The sequence below is a fragment of the Hoplias malabaricus genome, chromosome X2 (assembly GCF_029633855.1).
Source record: "Hoplias malabaricus isolate fHopMal1 chromosome X2, fHopMal1.hap1, whole genome shotgun sequence".
Taxonomy (NCBI): domain Eukaryota; kingdom Metazoa; phylum Chordata; class Actinopteri; order Characiformes; family Erythrinidae; genus Hoplias; species Hoplias malabaricus.
In genome coordinates, this window is record NC_089819.1 from 34,375,322 (window position 1) to 34,398,564 (window position 23,243).

Sequence of the window (23,243 nt, forward strand, 5' to 3'; positions counted from 1 at the left end):
TTTGAGTCACCAATCCACCTACCAATGTGTGTTTTTGGACCATGGGATGAAACACAGGACCCTGGAACTGTGTGACAGCGACACTACCTGCTGCGCTACCATGCCGCACCAACTCAGATCAATGTGGCAAATATTTTTATTCTCTTATCTTTCTATCAGATGTAATTCCCAGGTAAGATATCCTACTTAAAAAATGTACAGGACAATTTTAGACATGTCATGCCTAGCAAATATATATATATATATAATTTAATCAGCTGTATTGAGCATTCCACGGTGTGGCTACAGGAAAATGATAGCACTATTACAGCTACTACCCTGTTGTTAAACAATTTTAATACTGACTCAGTGTTTTGCCCTTTTTGTTGATCATGTTTTACCCCTAAAAATGTTATGCGATGTTGACTTTGGTCATGCTATAAAACGGTTTTGGAACTACTTCACTGAAAAATTACAGTATGTGACCCTGGGTGGCTTTGAGTCAAAATTTCTTCAGATAACCCAAGGTTCAATTTTAGGCCCAATTTATTCTCAGATGACATTAATGATATTGCATCCATGTTAATAGATTGCAAAGTACTGCACATTTAGATTAAAATATTATACTGTTGTAGAAATAGAGCCAAAAATAAAAAAATGTCTTTGGTGACTTCTAAATTATACCAGAAATCCATAAATTAGTTTTAAATGCAGACATGACTACATTCATGCTGCATCTACTTATATCAATGATAATGTGTACAATATTTTACTCCAAGTGGATACATTGGGAGAGTCACTGAATGCAGTGTACCTTAGCATCTGGCTAGATGTAATATACATCAGTAAATGTCGCATCAGTGAACTCACTTATAAACTGATTCTTGGGTTTGGATACCATACTCTGAGTACCATACTATTATTGTGGCCAGCCTAAGGCACATCAGTACAATAATCATGCTGTCTAATCAGCATCATGATATACCACACTTGTGAAGTGTGGATTATCTTGTGAAGGATGGATTATCTTGGCAAAGGAGAAGTGCTCACTAACACCGATTTAGACAAATTTGTGAACAAAGGCCTGTTATGTACATAGAAAATGTCATAACTTTGAGGTCAGCTCATGAAAAATAGGAGCAAAACAAATGTGTTGCATTTATATATTTTTTATATTTATATTTTTGTTCATTATGTTATGTGAGATTCATATTTTATGCCTTATATGATTGACTTGGATGAACCTCTTTATTTTTACAAAAGAAAACATGGCTAATTGTTACCATTAAGATTATTAATCAGCAGATGCCATAATACATTATATTCATGCTGACTGTGACTATCAAACCCATTCACACTACAGGTTCCACAAATTTTAAATTGATGGCTAAATACTCCTTTTGCTATAATGTTTAAATGAGCTGGAATACAATACATAATATACCTGATTAACTGAGAAACATGTTGGATTAGAGTTATACTACATAATGTAGCAGAGTCAGATAATTAATTAGGCATTAATTAATTACTAATTGAGCAGCTAACACTCAATTAGATTTCCTTAGGTTAAGAACGAGTTTGTGGACTTTTTTTGTGCATTTTTTGAGCAATTTCAACACACACACAGCCCACTTGTATGATATAGAAGAGTTATTCATTTGGATAACAATTACACTCATAACAGGAGCTTAATTATTAAAGTTTCATAGAGGTGTGTAATTATCAAAGAATTGAAATTGGCATTCACTCTGAGAGCATGTTTGAGTGAGCCTACTGTACACAATGATCTGGGTCTAGGAAGGAGGTCCTGGGCAATCGGCCCTCTTGCTGATACGGCCATTGATAAGTTCTAATGTGGAAGCCTTTGTGGAGCAATAAAGAAACAAATCAAAGAAAAAAAATAAACAAAACAAATAATAATTAAAATTACTATCTTTCTGCAGAAGACTCAATACTTAAAATGGAGTCGTTTTTAGGAGGTTTTTCTTTGTGGAATCAGGGTAAATCTTCTTTTATTTGTTGGTGTCTCCTGAAGTCAATTTGTAGTTAATTCTTGCTGGAACTGAAGATCTGAACTGAACTTGCTGTTTCTCACTGACTTCTGACTCATTGACTAACTCGACTGACTGATTGACTCATTGTGTATGGGCGTCTTTTCAATGTTTTTTTAGCTCCCTCCCAGGGGAGAGGCCTGTGCTCTGACAGAACCCTGAGGGTACAGCAGAGCTGCTGGTGATTGGCCCCAAGGGTGCTTAGTCTGGAGAGCCCACCTTCTGGGTTTGGCGGGAACCAAGACAAAGGGATATTGTCAGACTAAGTCACTGGTTCCTTATAACGAAATATATTGTGTGATTAAACATGTTCCTTGGGATATTTCCTGATGATTGTTCCACAGTTTGTTACGCATAGCATATAAATAAAACAGTTTTATCCGAAATACTGAATAATACATAAAATGAAGAAGGGTTTCTTTAAAGTCATGTTAAACCAAGCATTTAGGACTTCATCACTTTATGTGATTTCTGGATGAGTTTCTCCTGTCTTAGATTACTGACTGGGTCAATTATCTTTTTATATATAAGTTAAATACATTTAGTTGTTTGATTAATTTTTCTTTCTGTGGAATTTTATGACAGAGCATCACCATTAAACACAAAAGCAGAAACAACACATTCAATCTTACAACCTGGGTGGGTTACATTGTAAGAAGGTTTTTAAGATTATACCACCTCAATTAAGAAAAAAATACTCATTGTTCAACATAGGAAATATATAGAAAGAAAGATATACATGAATTGGGTGTTTGGGTCGTCCCCAATCTTCTTTGATATTTGATAGAAACATACGGGCGACTTAAACAAAAGGTCTGCTTTGTAGCCTTTGAATAAACAAGAGATCCTAATTTGGGGCATCTGATTAACTTGATAGAGATGAGATTTCTATTTCTAATTACTGAGTCCACTACAGTAATTATTTTAATTCTGTTTGTAACTGTTTAACTAACTTACTAGATGTGATCCTGTTGCAGTCCTGTCTGTCAGTGCATTTTTGGCTATGAATGTTCTCTGTGTTATTTAGGTTTTTCACCTATGTTTTGTGTTTCAAAACATCATTTGCATCTGCTGTTTCTCAGTACCCACATGTCTGCTAAAAATTTTGTCATAAGTGGGACTGCTTCACTCTCTACTGGATTGGAGGGCCAAGACCATGGAACTTAAGGTGCTTTTCCACTGCATGGATCGGACTCTACCAGGCTTGACTCGGCACGGCATTCTTAAAGCTTGTCATTTTTCCACTGGCAGGGCTTCCCCGCAAAACGGAGCCGGTGATGTCACAAAACCCATTCTCCAACAGGAATTGCTGGTTTTGAAAACTATAACAACGGCAGTGGTATAGTTAGGCGCAGTTTACTAATCGTGTATTCATAAGTTGTTTTAGTTTTTTGGACTGAACACAGCTCCGCGCCCCAGTTTTCACATATCAGTTTTACTTGTTGCACTGGAAATTTTCGTCTGCCATCAGCCCATATAAACCTCTTCAAAACACCTCGAGGTAAAGTTACAAGCTGTCATTGTGATTCCGATAAAAATAAATGTGAAAGCTGCTAGAGACTTTATAAGTGCGGTTTGTGCTGGATTTGAATGAGCTCTGCATTTCATAGTGATAGACATGTATCTCTGGCCAATCAGTGCTCTGCAGGGTTTACATGTCACCATTTAATACCTACTAGGCATGGTTGGAACCCAGAGTGAACTGGGACTGAAAACATACTTAGTTCTAGGGACCAGAGATCAGATTTGGCCAGTGGAAAAGCAAAAGAGCCTTGCTGAGTAGAGTTGTGTAGGTTTCATTCAGTGAAAAAGCACCATTAGAGATCCAGTGGTAGATTTGCAAACTCACAGGAGGAAACGTGGCATTTAAGGGGTAAGCAAGCCAGCAAAGCTTACTGTAATGGCACAAGAAAGGATTATTTGATGGTAATACAGGTGCATCAGTGTCATTGCTGGGACCTGGAGTGCTTTCTGACACCACAAACGGAATGACAGATGGCTGGAAAAACATGAAAGCTCCATTCAGGTTACCCAGGTCGGGCTAGCATGAAATTTGTTGCCGATGGGATTTCTGCTAATGCTAGTGAGAGACTAGTGATTAGCAATAGCCCTGTAGCTAGTGATGCTGGGGAGGATAAAACTAACAGCAAGACTAGCTAAATTTGACTGTGTGGCAATGCTGAGCAGGGAGGAGTGAGGAGAGATGGAACACTTGCAATATGCCTAGGTACTCCCCCTTGGACTGTTTTGGGTTGGTTTAGATGTAACTTGTTGTTTTGTAACGTTATAGCGAGTGTTGTTGATGGTAGCTCAATCAAATCAAATCAAATTTATTTGTATAGCGCTTTTCACAATTGATGCTGTCACAAAGCAACTTCCCAGATTTCCAGTAAGACAAAGATTTGACATGAAATGTAAAAAAAAAATTTGAAAAACCCTCAAGTGAGCAAGCCAGGCAGGCAGAAACAGAGCAATCCCAAATAGTGCCTTCCCTTGTGCTCTTTTTATTACAATTAATACGAGAACACGTGTTGGCAGTATGGCTGTATCTATATACCCATCTTTGAGTCCAATGCAATACTCTTCATTAGGGTCCTAACACGTAGTGTAGGACCCTATTGTAATTGTTAGGATTTTTCGTCTTCTTCTTCATATTATTCTTTTTCTGGACTGAAACACAATGTGGAGCAGAGATGGTAAGGCCTAGAGACTCCATATTTGGCAGCTAGTTTTGGTTGTTGTTGACATTTTGTTAAATAAAGTCATCTTGCCTGTGTATTCACACCCTTCAACTCTGTCGACCATTACATATTTCACCATCTGTGGTGCATAATGTAATAAAAAGATTCAAGGACCTGGATAAATATCAGTGCATCAGCAAAGGCACAATGCTAATAACAATGATCTCTTATCACTCAGACAGAATGGCATCTAGAACTACTATTCACTGTCCATAAAAGTCCATAAAAAAAAGTCCATTCATTGTTCAAGTCCATAAAACCCACAACATATCAAATGCAATTTATTTTTACATTTACATTTACTTTTTGATGATTTTGCAAAGCAGCTATACAAATATCCAAAAAAGAATTTAATGACTAACTGCATGTGAGCAAGGTCACACAGCTCCAGGAACCTGGAGGTTGTGGGTTTGATTCCTGCTCCGGGTGACTGTCTGTGAGGAGTTTAGTGTGTTCTCCCCATGTCCGCGTGGGTTTCCTCCGAGTGCTCCGGTTTCCTCCTACAGTCCAAAAACACATGTTGGTAGGTGGATTGGCGACTCAAAAGTGTCCGTAGGTGTGAGTGTGTGTGTGTGTGTGTGAATGTGTGAGTGTGTGCGTTTCCCTGTGAAGGACTGGCGCCCCCTCCAGGGTGTAATCCAGCCTTGCGCCCAATGATTCCAGGTAGGCTCTGGACCCACCATGACTCTGAACTGGATAAGTGGTTACAGATAATGAATGAATGAATGCATGTGAGCACTTCAAAGATGACAATGGCAAGGAAAAACTGTTGAACCTGGAGGAAGAAATCTAGGGGAAAAACAAGACTAACAAATTGGATCTATTCCCCTCACATGAAACTACCTAAAGTTGTAATGAAAGTAAACTTAGTTTAAAACATATGTAGAAGCAGCCTAAGAGTCTGTATGAGTATTGTAGGCCTTTATTAAAGGTCTGTGCTGAATCAGTCTCCTCATATTTTGCAAGTGTAGAGTGGAATGGAGCTGCATACCCCGAAGGGTTCCACCAGAGTTGCACTGGACAGGTGGGCAGTAGAAAGAGTAGAAATAAGGCATTAGTTACTTCTCTATAAAGTATATAGATTATGAATGTTGTTAGTGTGTGGCTAGCATATCCTGCAGATCTAATTATAACAACTTAACTAATAGGCGACAACCAGAAGGTAACACAGACACAAGAGCACATTAACACTGGCATCCCCCACTCCACCGTAATAAGACCTGTGTGATGTGTGTGCAAGCAGTGATATGGTACCACAATTTAACCCCAAGTCCCTGGATCTACAATATTTATCTAAATGGAAAGATTATTTACCAAAGCTATACTAAAAAAGATTTATGTTTTCAAACTAGAAGGAATTGAGTAAACATTAACCAGTATTATTTTCAGGAGCTTTATAATGCAGAAGACCTTTGAAATTTTGGGACTTGTAGAAAGCCAGTGAAATTAGGTCTTGCAGTTATTCAGGGGAAAGATCATGCAGGGATTTATAATCAATAAAAAGGGCTGTGTCAAAAAGAATGCAGCAGATAACTTGCTGCTCTTACAGTCTCAAAAGGCAGCATTTTGCTAGAAGAGAGCTGACTGCAGATGTTAAGAGGGCCAAAGCTGCATATGCTCTGAAAATCCAAGGACATTTCTCCGCCTAGGATCCACGGATCATGTGGAAGGGTATTAAGTGCATCACAGACTATAAAACCAAAGATGCACAATGCTCCAAAGATCCCTCCCTGCCCTAGGCTCTCAATAAGTTCTATGCCCGTTTTGAGGACCTGAACTACCCCCCCAGCATCAGACTCACCCCTCTACCTGGAGAAGCACCCCTCAGACCGACCCCAGCAGAAGTAAGGAGGACCCTCAGGAGGATCAACCCCTGGAAAGCTGCTGGTACAGACAACATCCCCGGACGGGTGCTAAAGGAGTGTCAGATCTCTGAGGTCCTGGCAGACATTTTCAACGTCTCCCTCATCCATGCAGCTGTTCCCACCTGCCTGGGTCCTGGACTTCCTGACCATCAGGCCGCAGTCTGTGAGGATCCACAACCTCTCCTCAGCACTGGCTCCCCTCAGGGCTGTGTGTTGAGCCCCCTTCTGTTCACACTGCTCTCATATGACTGCTCACCTATCCATCCAGTCATATTGTGAAGTTTGCGGATGACACGGCAGTGATTGGATGCATCACCAACAGCAACGAGACCGGCTTCATTCCAGAAGCTGTAAGACTTGTAAACTCCACCACCTAGCATAACACAAAAGCACTACAATGACACTCTTCCAGGACACTTAGTCACTTCACTCACTCGACACTTTATGTACCCTTAGGACACTTTGCTACGGCTATTCATTCATTCTTACCTTCTGCTTTCCATATTTTTACTGTTCACCTTCCATATTTATCCATATATTCCATATTTATATTTATTTTGTACATATCAATATATCTTTCTTTTATATAAAAAGAATTATATATATATTTTTAAATTTTATTTACTTAGTATTATAGCTCTTTGGGTGAAACTGGGTCCTTGAGATCACAATTTCGTTCCACCCCATGTACCACATGTGATGTGAATGACAATACAATTTCCTTGAATCCTTAAATTTTGAAATTAAGCTTATTAATACCTTTTAGGTACAGGCTTTAAAAACAACAATATTTCAACACAATGCCAGAACACCTGTACACTAATGTTCTCTTATCAGAATAAATATAATTTTGAAGAAACTAGAACAAAAATAAGTAACATTTTAAACAAGCATTAAATACAGACACACCATCCTCCAGACAAATACAGACTACTGCCTCAGTAGACAGCATTCATGTCTTTTCAGACACAGCCTAGATGCAAAAAAGGCATATTACTAATGCTGTGTTTAATGTTTATATTTACAATTCACAATTGGGGTCAGCCCAGACTGCACTGTGTGAGGATCAGAGAAGAAAAGACTGGATTCTGGACTCAACATGCTACAAGATAATTTGGGAAGTTAATTGTTTACAATCACCAAAAAATTGGGAGACCTCTTTTGATTATCGGGACGAGCAAATTGGCCTCAAAATTGTCCTGATTATCTAGCATGGGCCTGCATTCAATGGCTTCAGCATTGTGTACTGGTGGCATCTGCTGGGACATCCCAAGAACAGGGCATTACAGCAATCTCAAATAATAGTAATAATAGCAATTAATTTGTTGACACAGATTTTTAGCTGCTGACCTAGATGCTACAGGTAAATCTGTTATATGTGACGTTAAATCTGACAGTTTTCTTTTTGCAGCTTGTGGACCTAGAATGAGATCTTCTGTTTTTGATTTCAGAAGAATAAAGTTGTTACATACAGAGTTGTGTGCTTTTTATGCAGTCTTTGATCTTTTTAAAATTAAATCAGTCACATAATCTTGGACACATTGTCTCAAGATCACTAAGCACTACATTATGCAGTAACATCAAACATATAATATGTATATATATATTTATTTTTATATTTATATATATATATTTTAAAGTAACAAAGGCCAAAGATAATTAACATTTCAGGGTTTTTTTTAAATGTGCTTTACTTACATCAGCTTTTTCTTATTTGGGTTTGTAGAAAAACTAAATAAAATATCAGTACCTCAAATGCAATAAACATCCTATTGCACTTAGAATATGGTATTGGTTAAAGTATGAAAGAAGTAGTCTTGATGGGTACAATACAGTGACTGAATTCCGAGGGTGCAATACACGTTTTGTGGATACTTGTAATCCTGCAAGGTACTAAAGCTTTTAGGTCTTATGTTTGAGTTATTTGATGATCCCCAGTTAATGCATTTGAGTAAGAATTTGGACAATTTGGAACCAACTACAACATTGTCTTAATTTGATGGTACATGGTACTATCCAGTTTCCTTTTTTCCAAAATATTGATTGCTAATTTATATTTACACAGCATCATGTAGAATATTTTCTCTATATGATATAAAAAAACTGAGGAAATAAAAGCTTGTACATTGTGTAGTATAAATGCTAAAAGTACATTAGCATATATACTATATAATATTTATTATACAAATAATGCATTAACAAATATTTACACTATTAACAAAAACTTTTTAGGCTGCAACCAATCACAATGGATGCTTTGATTAATGCCATGTATGGTGGTTACACCATTTGTTGTTTTTTTTTTTTTTTTAATGGAAAAATCATTAAGAAATTCCATTATCTACTGGGTGAATTTCACATTGTAGCATCAAATGTTTATTCTTACTGAAAATATGTTAATTTCAACCATCTAAATGTGTTGCCCACCTGGAAATAAAGCCAAATTTCACCAACATATTTATGTAGCCTACAGAGCCATCACATACACGTGGCAATAATGTTATAACAGTTATAATGTTTTTAATTGGTGTAATCTTTTTTGTTTGTTTGTATGTGTGTGTGTGTGTGTAGGCACTGTGCTGGGATTGTGTGCTTCTGTGCAGTCCCTGCTGCGCACAATTGGGCCGACTATCGGTGGCTTTCTTTATGAGACATATGGAGTGGCATCATTTGGATACATTCAGTTCACCGTCAGTGCCACAGTCTTCAGCTTTCTACTTATGTCCAGGAGAAAATCAGCCCATAATTAATAAAAAAATAAGGCCCTTGGCAACCTGGAATGTGGCATGTTATCTGGCACTAGATAGTATTTCTAGTATCTCACTGTGCTATTTTGGATTTTTCTTGCACAATTTTTTCCAATGACATGACATGCTCTCTTGACAATTTGACTGCAAATTAAAATAATTGCTATCATTCATTAAATGCATTTTATATTATTTATTTATTTATTTTACATTAAAAACAATGAGTCAACAGAAGAAATGGAAATAAGTAATATGGAATCTGGCATTGCTGTGTTATGCCTTAGTTTGTACTAGTTGGGGGAATAATCAGCATGTTTTATTAATAATTTTACAATATGAGATCTCCTTAGGGATGTATATATATATATATACACACACACACACACACACACACACACTGGTGCATCTCAATAAATTAGAATGTCATCAAAAATTTCATTTATTTCAGTAATTCAAAATATGAAATTCATATATCTATTTCAACCATTTGTTTCTTTTAATGTTGATGATTATAGCTTACAGCCAAAGCGAAAACCCAAAATTATCTCAGAACACAAAACAACTGCAAAGGTTTTCTAAGCATTTAAAATGGTCCCTTAGTCTGGTTCAGTAGGGTGAACAATCATGGGGAAGACTGCTGACTTAACAGATGTCCGGAAGGCAGTCATTGACACCCTCCTGCTGTATCCAAGCATATTTGCTAGTACGGACCATGCCCGTAGAGGCTGAAACAGCGAGGTGAACTCAGAACTCTTTGGGGAGGAGTTCAGGGTGGCTTATGAATGCATATGAAGCCAGAACCCCATACATTTACAGGAATGCTGGTCATTAAGTGCTACAGAATGCACAGGTTTAGGTAATCTGGTCAAGGGTTTGACTGGTGTCCTGGATGGTGTGTAGATAAATGAAAGGGGTAAGTGAGTCTATGAATGAACTACTTTTAATAAACTGGTGCATGACTGATTGTCATGTGAGACGGTAGAGAAATAGCATTAGGTTGAGTAACTTGAACGTCCTTTAGACAGAAATTCTAATGTGATTGGTAATTTGAGTATTCAAATGCAGAAGCGGTAAACGGGTAATGATTGCGAAATGATGGCCAAGATCATCGCGTCGGCAGAAATCAAATTGATAACTACTAATAGAATTTTAAAGTATCACCAGCTAAATGTCATTAAGCTACAGTGTAACAATAATAGTGACATTAATCTGGGGCCACCACGATAGTGCATCAGACTGGATGCATTGGACAGAGTGTTGCTTTGAAGCCTTGAAGTCAACTACTATAGATGGGCAGCATTAATAAAGCGAGATGTCCTTTGTTGGCAGGTGTGCCCTGTTGGTGCCTTTCCAATGGCATAGAGGGAATTAAGAACAGAAGGGTGATCTAGAGGGATGACAGATAAGAAGCCCAAAAACACAGCTCCTTGTTCAGACGTTAGTAATCTCCCGTCTAGACTATTGCAATGCCCTCCTGGCAGGTCTTCCGGCCTGTGCTGTGAGACCGCTACAGATGATCCAGAATGCTGCAGCACGCCTGGTCTTCAACCAGCCTAAAAGAGCACATGTCACGCCCCTATTAGTTGAGCTGCATTGGCTACCCTTAGCTGCTCGCATCAAATTTAAATCACTAATGATGGTCTTCAGAGTATTCACTGGTTCTGCTCCCATCTACCTCAATAAACTCTTAAAACCATACATTAGCGCCCGCCCTCTTCGTTCCTCAAAGGAGCACCAACTAACAGGACCAACCCCCCCGTACAGGTCAGTTGAGGCTATTCTCATCTCTGGTACCACGCTGGTGGAACGAGCTTCCAAGCACTATCAGAGCAACAGAAACCCTCTCCGCATTCAAGAAGTCCTTGAAAACCCAGCTCTTCCGAGAGTATTTTTTGCACTGAAAGTCTTTCTTTAATGCACTTATTACTTCCTGGCATATTGCACTTAATGTAAGGTATTTTGTATAATTTGTCCCGTAGTTTGAATGTTAGATCCTCTTTTTGTAAGTCGCTTTGGATAAAAGCGTCTGCCAAATGCATAAATGTAAATTTAAATGTAAATGCAAAAAGGTCAGCACCACAAGAATGGTGAGATAGAGAGAAGGCAGTTTGTCACACGGGAGAAAACTCTGAAAGACAAAATCCAAACGTGCTGAGGAGCTCAAGCAAGGGGGCGAGGTAGAAAGTTGACTCAAAGATAGCGAAAATGCCTAGATGGTGATGAAAAACAGGTGTCAGGGAAGAGGCAGCATGTAAGAATGAGAATTGAATTTGAGGTGGCGTCAAGTGCCTGAGTGCTGGTCCAAGATAACACCTGAGGAGAGAGCATAACTGGAACTTAGGGGCTAGGAGCAGCATGGTTATGAAGATAAGAGGACAGGTTGAAGGCCCACAGCACCTGGAGGAATCAATGCGAATGGTACCATAGGAGGCAGCGTGAAAATGAATTAGCTATAAGGAAGCCATGCAGTGAGAAGACCGCGTTGAGTGCCCAGAGCACTGGACAGGAGACAGGCCCTCCGCAGAACCTATAGAGGGGTGCGGGCTAGAAGGTCTGAGGCATGTAGCTGCGGCTACAACAGGGGAAGAGGTGGGATGATGAAGGGAGGGGTGGGAGGATGTGTAGAGACAGATGTAGAGGAAGAGAAAGGGAGGAGTTGTGATGATAAAGGGAGGGGTGGGTTGATGCGTAGATTAGACCTACGTAGAGTAGACCGCGTTGAGTTCCCAGAGTGCTGGACAGGAGACAGGCCTGCCGGAACACCTATAGAGGGGTGTGGGCTAGAAGTCTGAGGCATGTAGCTGCGGCTGCAATGGGGGAAGAGGTGGGATAATGAAGGGAGTGGTGGGATGATGCTTAGAGGCAGATGTAGAGGAATTGAAATGGGTGCTGACGTAGTGAAGTACCGCTACCGTGACCACTCAATACTCACATGAAAATATTTGCTCGTAATACTACATACTCTGCTTATTGAATTTATATCTAAATTATTTAAGCTGGGGCTGAATTTGAGAAAAAATGGCAACCTCAAAATATTTCAAGGGATATGCGTCAACCCGCATGGCTACCAGACAGAGTCCTCCACCAGATAACACTCTCTCTCTCAAATATGAACAGACTTCATCCGAGACCAAAGATTTAATGACAGAAATTTGTAAAATGAACACTACTCTGCAAGGAGTTGCATCATATGTGTCTAAAATCAAGGAGACCACAAATGAGCTAAAAAATTCAGTAAGGGCCATTCAGGAACGGCTTGAGGAAACTGAAAATCGGATATCAGCGGTGGAGGACACTACGGCACAGCTCACAAGCGATGAAGAAAAGCATAGCAAATCAATCGAATATTCTGGAAACGAATGGAAGACCTCGAAAATAGAAGTAGACGTAATAACGTCAGACAGGTAGGATTGAAAGAAGGTAAAGAAAATGGAGGAGGTCTGATCAAATACGTCCAGGGCATCCTAACGGACGGCCTGGGCAAGGAGCTTAATGGTGAGTTAGAAATTGAGAGAGTCCATCACTCACCTACCCCTCGACCAAGCAACGATAAACCACCACGTATGATTCTCATTAGATTTCTGATATCCGCAGCGAGGTAGAAGGTACTTAGAGCGGTGCGAGAGAGGGAATCATTCGAATGGGAAGGATGTAAATTATCGTTCTTTCCAGATATGTCCAGGGAATTAGCAGAAAAAAGAAAATCCTTCAACACAGCTAAAAAGTTGCTACGGGAAAAGGACGTGAGATATTCATTAGTGTACCCTACAAATCTTAAATTCAACTGGAAAGGGGAACACCTGAACTTTTGTACCAGCTCAGAGGCAGAGGATTTCATAAGACAACATATTGGCGGGTGACTGTGTCATGTGTGGTAAGAGTGGTTGGATATAACAGATGGCATGAGCGAGACGACTCAAAATAGCTGCTGAAACGGAGGATAACTCTTTAGCCAGCAGGGCTCCTCGCAGACCATACTATCTTTTGTTATTGACTAGCCGATCTGGTTTTGCTAGTTGTTTAGTGGGAAGTTCCACTGTTTGAATCATTTGTTTGATCTTTATTTTTTATTCCTTTATTTTTTTGTGTAGTTGTTTTTGTTTTCAACAGATTTGAGCAATGTTTAAAATGACACACTTCATGATCTGGGAAATTTTAAAAGCATTGAAATGGGCAGAAATCTTTAACAAGAAAACAGGGCAAATTATATATGACAATATATGTAAATGGTATTGAACAATATGGTTAACAACTGTATTAGGTTGGTGACTTGGCATTGCAACAGATGTGGAAGTTTAATGAAAAGGAAAAAAAATCTTACATAAACAAATGCAGACAGATATTGCATTTTTGCAGGAGACTAATTTGATAGTGGGAGAGGCAGATAAATTTAAGAGACATTGGGTGGGACAGGATTTCCATAGTTCATTTACATCTAAACAAAATGGGGTAATAATTCTTATAAACAAAAATATAAATTTGGTTTTGATAAAGGAAATCAAGGACAATATGGGAAGAATTTTATGTATTGAAGTACTTATAAATGGTGTTAAAATGGTCCTGTGTAATGTGTATGCCCCAAATAAGACAGAACCTAATTATTTTCATGACGTAAATAAGACGTTGGGAGAGGTCACTGGAAAGATTATACTGGCAGGTGGTGTTAATCAAGTAATGGATGCCATTTTGGACAAAAGCCGTATGATAGGACCAATACTGCCCAAAGATAGGGTTGCAATCCATAAAATAACACGTGACTGTGGTTTAGTAGATATTTGGAGAATAATAAATCCAAATGCAAGAAATTACACTTTTATATCTAATTGCCATAAATAATTTTCCAGACTTTATTACTTCTTAATATCTAATTCCATGACTGATCAGATTGTAGACTGTAGAATTGGGGTACCGTATTTTCTGCACTATAAGGCGCACCGGATTATAAGGCGCACCTTCATTGAATGACCCGTTTTAAAACTTTGTCCATATATAAGGTGTAGCGTAGTAAGGTACACCACAAATACATATACATATAATTTATATAATTGTTTTATAGCCTTGACCTTATTCAAACTCCTCCAACCTCTGATATTTGACTGAGTGAAATTAATTAAGATTTATAATTGGCTTAAGCAATTAAAACATTAATAATTAGTTTGAGAATGAATAATAATCATGCTAAAATGAGTTCGTCAGGATTTTCAGGAAATTAATGAACAAATCGCAAACACTGTGATTTCAAATAATGAGAGTTTTATTAATAAAGAGAAGATATTTAATTAACATAGCGTGGCCTTATAATCTCACGGTGTCCGGTAAGGGGAACTGATTCGAGCTTAAAGGTGAGCTAGGCACTACTGTCTTGTGATTAAATTGTTGCTAACTAAGGTTAATAAATGGTAAATTATAAAAAAGGTTTATTTAGACATCAGCTCCTGAAAAGGTGTTAAATACGCTAGCTTACTCGTTCGCCGTTTCACCGAGCCGTCGCGTCCTGCTGTTTAATCTCCGTGTCCTGGGGTACTCTCGTCGTTCCACGTGGTGGGAAGCAGGCCCGCTTATGGAGGATCTCTTTCCAGTCGATTCGAAGACTTTCGATTCCGAGCTGAGCTGCGTCGATCGAGATTTCCCTCCTTTGGACTTTCACAGGCGTGGCTGGTTTTCCACCGTAGTGGAGCGGCTTTTTCAGAGTATTAGCTAGTCTCGTTGTTCAGCTTTCCAGGATTGATGTCTTCAGGAATCAGCTTATAACGATAATATATCTGTTATCGATTACTCAAACGGTTGATACCTTACTTTGGCCACAAATAAGTTTCACCCGCTTTGATCACTCGTGAGATCACACTTCGATAGGTAATAAACATAAACAAGATTAAAAGAAAAGAAATATATTCAAATTACTCGACGTATTAGTAAAACTTCATACTCTTAGCTAATTTCGAGACGTCTCTCGTAAGCTTTAAATGAAGTCTCTGAGTTTTTCTTTTGTTTCGTCGTCGTCGTGGAGGAGAGAGTGTTTGTTGTTCAAAGTTTTCTCGTCGGCGTCCTCTCTTTCCAGCTTTCTTTCGTGGTCCGTTACTTCTGTAGAGTCCTCGCAACTCTTCAGAACTTCGAACTGAACTTGCGTTAGGCTGTTCTCTGTTTTCAAGTCTGGCGCGGTCACGCCTTAACGGGAGGAGTCCTCTTTCTGATTGGACACAAATTCAGTCTCACGTGACTCTCGCTAGGGGGAGAGAGTCGAAGGGGGTTTGAATCATTGATTCACACATAAAGAATATGAATTTCTCGTATCAAAATTCTTATACCCGTTATCAACATATAACAATGAGTACATTGGACTATTAACATCAGACAGTTACATAAGGTTTCATCTTTACGTCCCATTTATGATGCTATGCTGGGAAAGAATATTAATTCGTTTAGTCCTATTCAGAGGTAGGATTTCTCTTCATGATAGAAACAGTCCACAATATACACATTTCATTAGGAGATAGGCATTCATCTGAGGGTACAAAAAGTGACATTAATATATAGGTTTAATACACAAATAATCAGAGTTTGATTATTTTCCGCTATTGTTTTCCAGCGACTCCGAGCGAGGCGTAGTTTCGCCAGTGTCCATTTGGTGTCGCTGTTGATCCATGCTTCGGCAGGTGATTCACGGGGGTTCACTCGAGGTCACTTTTGGTTAAAACATTTGTTGGCCCTGTTTAGTGGGCTCGAGATAAGGAGCTGACATTTAGGTGCCATTGTCATAGACGGCCGTAAAAGCTCTCTTCTTTGTTTGAGGTTTCTGTCTCTTAAAAGTATCATAAAATCGGTTATCTCGAGTTCCTGAAGAGGTTAGGGGTGTCGGGGGATCCAGATGCCCTGGAGAGTGTTTGATCTTATGTGTGTGTGCGTGGTTGTAAAGTCCTTCAACCCCGCCTGTACAAACAGTCCTCTGGAATGTGACTTGGTCGCAGAGGAAAGGTCCTATTCAGACTGGAGAAGTTTTAATTCAAAACTTTTCATTTCTTCATTTCAATCTGTCCAAATCTGTCTTCGGTATTCATATTTGTCCATACTCCACTACAAAGGCGCACCGGATTATAAGGCGCATACAATAGACGCTACAGTAGAGGCTGGGGGTTACGTTACGCATCAATTAGATGGAGCTGCGCTAAAGGGAATGTCAACAAAACAGTCAGATAGGTCAGTTCAACTTTATTAATAGATTACAACCCAGCATAGTTTAAGGTAAAACATGTAGTGCAATGTTAATATACCCTACATAGTGTGTGTGTGTGTGTGTGTGTGGGGGGGGGGGGGGGGGGCTGTTTAGTCTTCTTTACTTGGCGTAGGTCATCTTGTTGCTTCCTCCACTTTCGCACCATTGATTCGTTAATGTTAAATTCTCTTGCTGCTGCTCTATTCCCGTGTTTTTCTGCGTGACTGATCGCCTTGAGTTTAAACTCTGCGTCATATGCGTGTCTCTTAATAGGAGCCATTTTGGGGTCTTTACATAAAAAACAAATGAAAAATGAAATATATATACCGGTATATATCCAGCATGCACCGCGTGCGGAAGAAAATGAAGTAGGCGGCTGCTTACCGTAGTTGCGAGACCTGTTGTGGCTCAATATTGGTCCATATATAAGGCGCACCGGATTATAAGGCGCACTGTTGGCTTTTGAGATAATTTGAGTTTTTTAGGTGCGCCTTATAGTGCGGAAAATACGGTAATTTCTTTATCAGACCATGCACCAGTGCACTTGGACGTAAATTTATTCATGGAACAAGAGCATAACTGTATATGGCTTTGGATAAAGTATTTGCTTTGACACTGGAGGAAGATATAAATTCATTTTTTAGGATCAGTATAGGAAGTACCAATATTTCAACAGTCTGGGGATCCTCAAAGTCATATGTTAGGGGGAAGATTATAGCCCATCTTGCCAGAAAAAAAGAAACCATTATTAAAAAACAGCAACTTGAGACAAAAATTTCCAAATTACAAAATGATCTTGCAAAACAGTACTCAAATAAATTATTCAAAGAATTGTGTAAGCTAAAGTTCCAGCTAAATGAAATATATAACAGGTAAGCGGAATATGCCCTATTTAGATTGAAAACAAATTATTATGAAAGTGGGGAAAAAGCTGGGAAACTTCTACCTCGACAATTAAACAAACAAGACACATCCAATACCAGCTATTGAAACACCAAAAGGTCTGATTTACTCCTCAAAAGAAATAAATGAAATTTTCTATCAGTTTTACTCAAATTTATACAGTCACACCTCTAATGCCACGCCTGAGGAAATAAATATATATTTACAAAAAATGGATCTACCAAAGTTAATATTGGAACAGATGGCCCAGTAACAGAAGAGGAAGTACGCAGGGCTATTTTATCAATGAAAATGGGGAAGTCACCAGAAATAGATGGGATACTGGTAGTATATTATAAAGCCTATATAAATATTGTTGCACCAGTTTTGACAGAAGTTTTCTTAGAAACATTAGAAAAGGGCTCACTCCCACCAACTTTTAATGAAGCACTAATATCGGTAATACATAAAAAAGATAAGTCTCTTACTAATCCTGCTAATTATAGACCCACCAGTTTAATAAATGTAGATTCAAAAATTTTGACCAAGATTTGAAGGAGATCTTACCATCTATAATTCATTCAGACCAAGTAGGCTTCAACAAGAATCGTTCCTCAACAGAAAATTTGAGGAGACTAATACATCTGATTTCACTAAACAGATCTGCTGAAATCCCAATTTCTGCTATTTCTTTGGATGCAGAAAAAATGTTCGATAGGGTAGAGTGATAATAGAATTAAGGGAATTTATAGAGGAGGACAACAGCATAAATTGCTTTTATATGCAGACGATATACTGTTGCTTGTAAGAGAGCCACAAGAATCGTTACCAGTTTTAATGGACGTTATACAGAGATACTCCGATTTATTGGGTTACAAAATTAACTGGTCCAAATCAGAAGCAATGCCAATATCAAAAGTCTGTCACCCTGGTATAATTAAGAGTTTCAACTGTAGTTGAATACAGAAAGGAATGAAGTATCTGGGAATAAAATTGAGCGGAGACTTAATAGAATTTAATATTTAATAGGATTTAATAGAATTAAAATATGAACCAAAAAACAAACAAACAAAAAATTAAAATGAATCTAGAAGGTTGGTCAAAACTGAATGTCTCCTTATGGAGTGTGATGGAAATTTGTTTATTGAAATGATTCATAATCAATAGAGATATTTTAATCAGCAATGACCACACATACTTGTGTAACTGAAATTGTTTTATTCCTAATTCTCTGGGTGAAACAGCAGACTTATGTGTGTGTGTGTGTGTTTCAAATAACAGCATATCGACACCTTCCGTTCAATCAACTCCTTTTGTCTCCAGACCACAGAGGGGAGATAACTGAGACCAAATGGGTAGAAAGGGATGCACAGGGACGTGCTCACGTCTGGAAAAGTGTTAGAAATACAAAAGAGAGTAAAAAACAAATGGTAAAAGACTTGGAGTCATATTGGGAGCAGGATACATTGAAAGGTGATTGAAATGTAAAAAAGCAAACCGATGGTAACTTCAAAAGGAGTTCCAGGTATAAGAGACGCTAGTTCAGAAAAGGTCAGGAGAGAGGTAACAGTGTTGCGTGCAGAATTCTCTCAAATAAACTGTTCTTTTACTTGAAGCTGACTCTGAGACTCAGCCTTCTTATTTCTTTCCTAATTTTCCACCACAATTTGGCATAGTTGGCAGGAGGAGCAACGGATTGTGGCGGAGAGAGGAGCACTGAACACGGAGCGAGGACGCTCTCTGGCAGGGACTGGACCCAAAGGCAGGAAAGAGAAAAAAATAGTACCGTGGGGGTACGTGTGACTGATCAGCTCTCCGCAAAGCAATCCAAGCCTCATCTACAAACATTGGTGGTGAGTGACAGTCTAATGATTTGAGATTAAATATAGTTTGATATATTCCCCTACACCTCCCTTTAAGCACTCCATCCTGAATAAGGTGTAGTTGCATAACAGTGTAACTAGTGTGTGTACTGCTCGATGGTGCAATAGTGAAAGAGTAGCCTGCTCATAGTTTTATTCTAATACTTGAGATTTTAAAGTTATTATTGACAATGAGATTAATTTTGATTAATGGTTACCGGTTATTGATATGAATTGAGTCATTATTGATTTGAGCCAACCAATTTGCTTAATATAGGTTCTGATTTAACATGTTTTAGAACATGTGATAACTGAGAAATCAGTATATCACATTTTGAAGAGTTTGTGCTATTAATAAATTTATATCACCTTTATTAGATATGCATGTGTGTGAAACCCCATGAAACCTGACATGGCATGGGATTGGAAATATAAACTCATGTAGCTAAACACACAGCTTTCACAGCTCCGGTTGCTGCCACACAACTCCCTGTAACAGATCAAGAAAAACCCACTCTGCAGGCTATTCAATCCACTGCCACTGGAGCAGAGCAAGCTCAGTGGTCCAAATCAGGGTGCATTAAGCAAAATAATGTATGGGTACACACTGCAACGAACAGACCATGTCTCCCAAAAACATACATGAAAGGGTTAATTGCTATTGCACATGGGAGATATTACATGAACAAAAGGGGGGGATAATGGATATGATAGCTAGACATTGGTATGCACCAGGACAACATTGACAGATTGATTTTGTGGAGCTGACACCAGCAGAAGGGAAGTGGTTTCTCCTGGTCTGTGTATGCATGTTCAGTAAGTGCCTCCCTCTGGTCCTCTGGCAAAGCAGAACCAGACCACAGAAAAGAACTGGTCTTAGTGCCTTTGAGATAGTGTTTGGCAGGCCTACCAACACAAGGTTAGGTCCACCTCCACTTGACAATCAGTTGCTTGATCTCTCTCTCCCAACATATTGCGTCTCATTATATGAGACACTTCTGTCTGTATCTAAGCAGATGAAAGCAGTGCTACCGCAACCAGCTGACCAACCCTTCCATGACCACAAACCAGGTGACTGGGTGCTGATATGGGACCTCACCTAAAGAAACAACTTAAGAGTGATAATAATGGTCAAACCCAAAGGACTAGTAATGATGGCAATAGGACTAGGCTGCCTGCTGGCCATCATAGGGACACCGTGTGTTTTAACCACTAAACATGACTTAAGTGGCTCTGATGAGGTGTACTTCAGACATCCAGGGAAGAATGTTTTTTGGTAGTATGCCAACTTCACAGCCCATACATCAGGTGTAAAAAATATTTGTTATGCTTGTGCTCTGATACCACACGTTGTAGCTGACCCGTTTGTTTTTGAAATATACACAGACACATATGACACAGTGAACAAAACTTGACTCAATGGTGTTCATTGGAATGCTGATGCTTTTCTTAGGGGGAAGCGAGGACAACCAGAAGCTGATGTTCAGCTTATAATAACCGACACCAGGGTTTTCCCAATTTGTTTCAGACACTTCGACAGAAAAAAAAAACACAGATTCTGAAATGCAAAATGAGTGCATCGAATTGGAGGGTCGGGGTGAAAACTGTTCCAGACTAACAGGTAATCAGACAAACCCGCCTCATTACATGACTTAATCGTGCCAGATGAACACAAACTAACTACTGAAGGTGAACGATTTGCTGAAATATTATTCCCAATGTATGGAGTGCGAGCCTTACGCAGGGATCTTAACAGGGTCCACTATAAGCTGGCTACATTCGTGAACCAAACCATTAAAGGACTTGAAGGAGTAAGATTAACAGCATTAAGATTAATGACCACACAGGACCGTATGGCACTCTATTTACTCTTGGCAAAGGAAGGAGGAGTCTGAGCATGATTGGTGAACATTGTTGTACTTATATTCCTCCTAACGATGCCATGGAAGGTAACATCAGCATGGTTCTGCGCCAAATGCGTACTGTGGCTGGTCAACTCAGGGATGAAGAGCGGGGGGGTTAGTTCATGGCCTGGGGTTTGGGGCTTTATGTTCGCTAGTTTACGTAGCATATTCTTCATGATTTTGCCTATTCTCATACTGCTGGTGTTTTTGCTTTGCTGCGGACCATTGCTGTGTAATTGTATTGTCGAAACTTTGTCTCATTGTGTTCAAGCGAGATACCAGCTCCTGCAGATCACAAAGGACTCTAAACCTGATGAAGTAGATAAAGGCCTGGGGCTGGAATATTTGTACCCTCATCCATGCCCATCTTCACTCCCTGTAACACTTAACTAAATGTCTGTAATGGATGAACATATTCAGAAATATGCATCTTGTTCTTTCACTCATTTGTAAATATGTATGTCTCCTTATATTTTATTTTTATTTTTATATTGTGTATATATTTACGCTATACTGTATGTGGTTTATAGCCCAGCAATGAGTCCTGATCTCAGTCCCATTAAAAAATCTTTGGGGTGAGCTGAAATCTGCTATTGGGAAAAGAACCCTGCCAACATTCAATTCAAGAACATGAACAAACTGCAAAAAATACCAGCTGAATGTGGAAGAATCTAATAGATGGCTACAAGAAACGTTTGGAGGCTGTCATCAATGCCAAAGGGTTTACAACCAAATATTAACAAAGAGTGCCTTTATTAATGCTCATGCTGTTTTTTTATGTTTCTTCATTGAATTTCAACATGTAAGCTGTAAACAAAATGCTCATTGTTATATTAATTTAAACCTACAATTAAAAAGTCCTGATGATATTAATTTGATATATTTCCATTTATTTCCGCAGATATTGTATTGTTTTGCAAAAAAACTGAAGAGGTGCCAATAATGGTAAGCAGGACTGTAACTGACAGAAGATACCTCTGGCATACAGCAGGGGTCATGAATAGATGGCCCGTTGTCCAGGTCTGGACACAGACGCTGTCCTATCCAGACCCGGACTGGTAACTGATAAACTATTAATAACAATAAGTAAACAACAAATGTGCCGCATCTCTTTTTAACAGTCATCAAACTATTTAAACCTCCTGGCAGTGCTATAGCTGCTTCCCCGGCTCTTTGTGATTCATTTCTACATTTCTTTGAATCTAAAGTTGCGAAGATCAACAGTGGTCTTGTGTCTTCTGCTGCTAATGACTCTTCATTTTCCACCTCAACCTTCCATTCTCCAGGTGTTAACACATTCTCCTTTTCTCTTTCTGCTTTTCATACTGTTGACTCCTCTTTCATTGCTAATATTTTAGTGAAATCTAAAGCTACAACTTGTTCACTAGATCCTCTCCCTTCATCTTTAACTAAAGCCTGTCATTCTGCCCTGGTCCCTCATCTCACAACTCTTATTAATCAATCACTGTGTACAGGTCTGGTTCCATCTATCTACAAAATTGCTGCTATACTTCACTACTCCTCTACTTAAAAAAAAAAAAAACCTGGCTTGGATCCTCTGGCTCTAGTTAACTTCAGGCCCATCTCTAACCTTCCTTTTCTGGCCAAAGTCTTCAAATGTACTGTTGCTAGTCAACTTCATAATTATCTTGAAACTAACAATCTCTTTGAACCATTCCAGTCTGGATTCCGTCCATTCCACAGCACTGAAACTGCCTTAATAAAAATTTTGAATGATCTTCTTTTAGCTGTGGATTCTGGCTCTCTCTGTATCCTATTACTGTTAGATCTGAGTGCAGCTTTTGACACAGTAAGTCACCCCATTCTTCTACCCAGGCTGCGGGAGCTGGGCATTGATGGTTCTGCCCTGTATTAGTTCACATCCTATCTAACTGACAGAAAACAGTTCATTAGCCTTTCTGGTCACACTTCTCACACTTCTGCTGTTACTCAAGGGGTACCTCAAGGATCAGTCCTTGGGCCCCTTCTTTTTATTGTATAC

The 23,243-nt window shown here is 39.0% G+C and overlaps 1 protein-coding gene across 6 annotated transcripts in view; it reads left to right on the forward strand.

The window, feature by feature from the left end:
• Positions 1 to 22,454, forward strand: part of LOC136676489 (solute carrier family 22 member 18-like) — a 194,073-nt gene extending 171,619 nt beyond the window's left edge. For 2 of the 6 annotated variants that reach the window (XM_066653556.1, XM_066653559.1), the window contains one exon: positions 9,208 to 9,527. In XM_066653556.1, coding sequence (XP_066509653.1) covers positions 9,208 to 9,386 — 179 coding nt within the window. In that variant the 3' untranslated portion in view covers positions 9,387 to 9,527. Of the gene's footprint in view, positions 1 to 9,207; positions 9,541 to 19,151; positions 19,329 to 20,865; positions 20,959 to 21,512; positions 21,560 to 21,771; positions 21,898 to 22,142 lie in introns of those variants that run through there. The other 4 variants (XR_010796297.1, XR_010796299.1, XR_010796298.1 and 1 more) reach the window with 4 other exon arrangements.
• Positions 22,455 to 23,243: the final 789 nt, after the last annotated feature.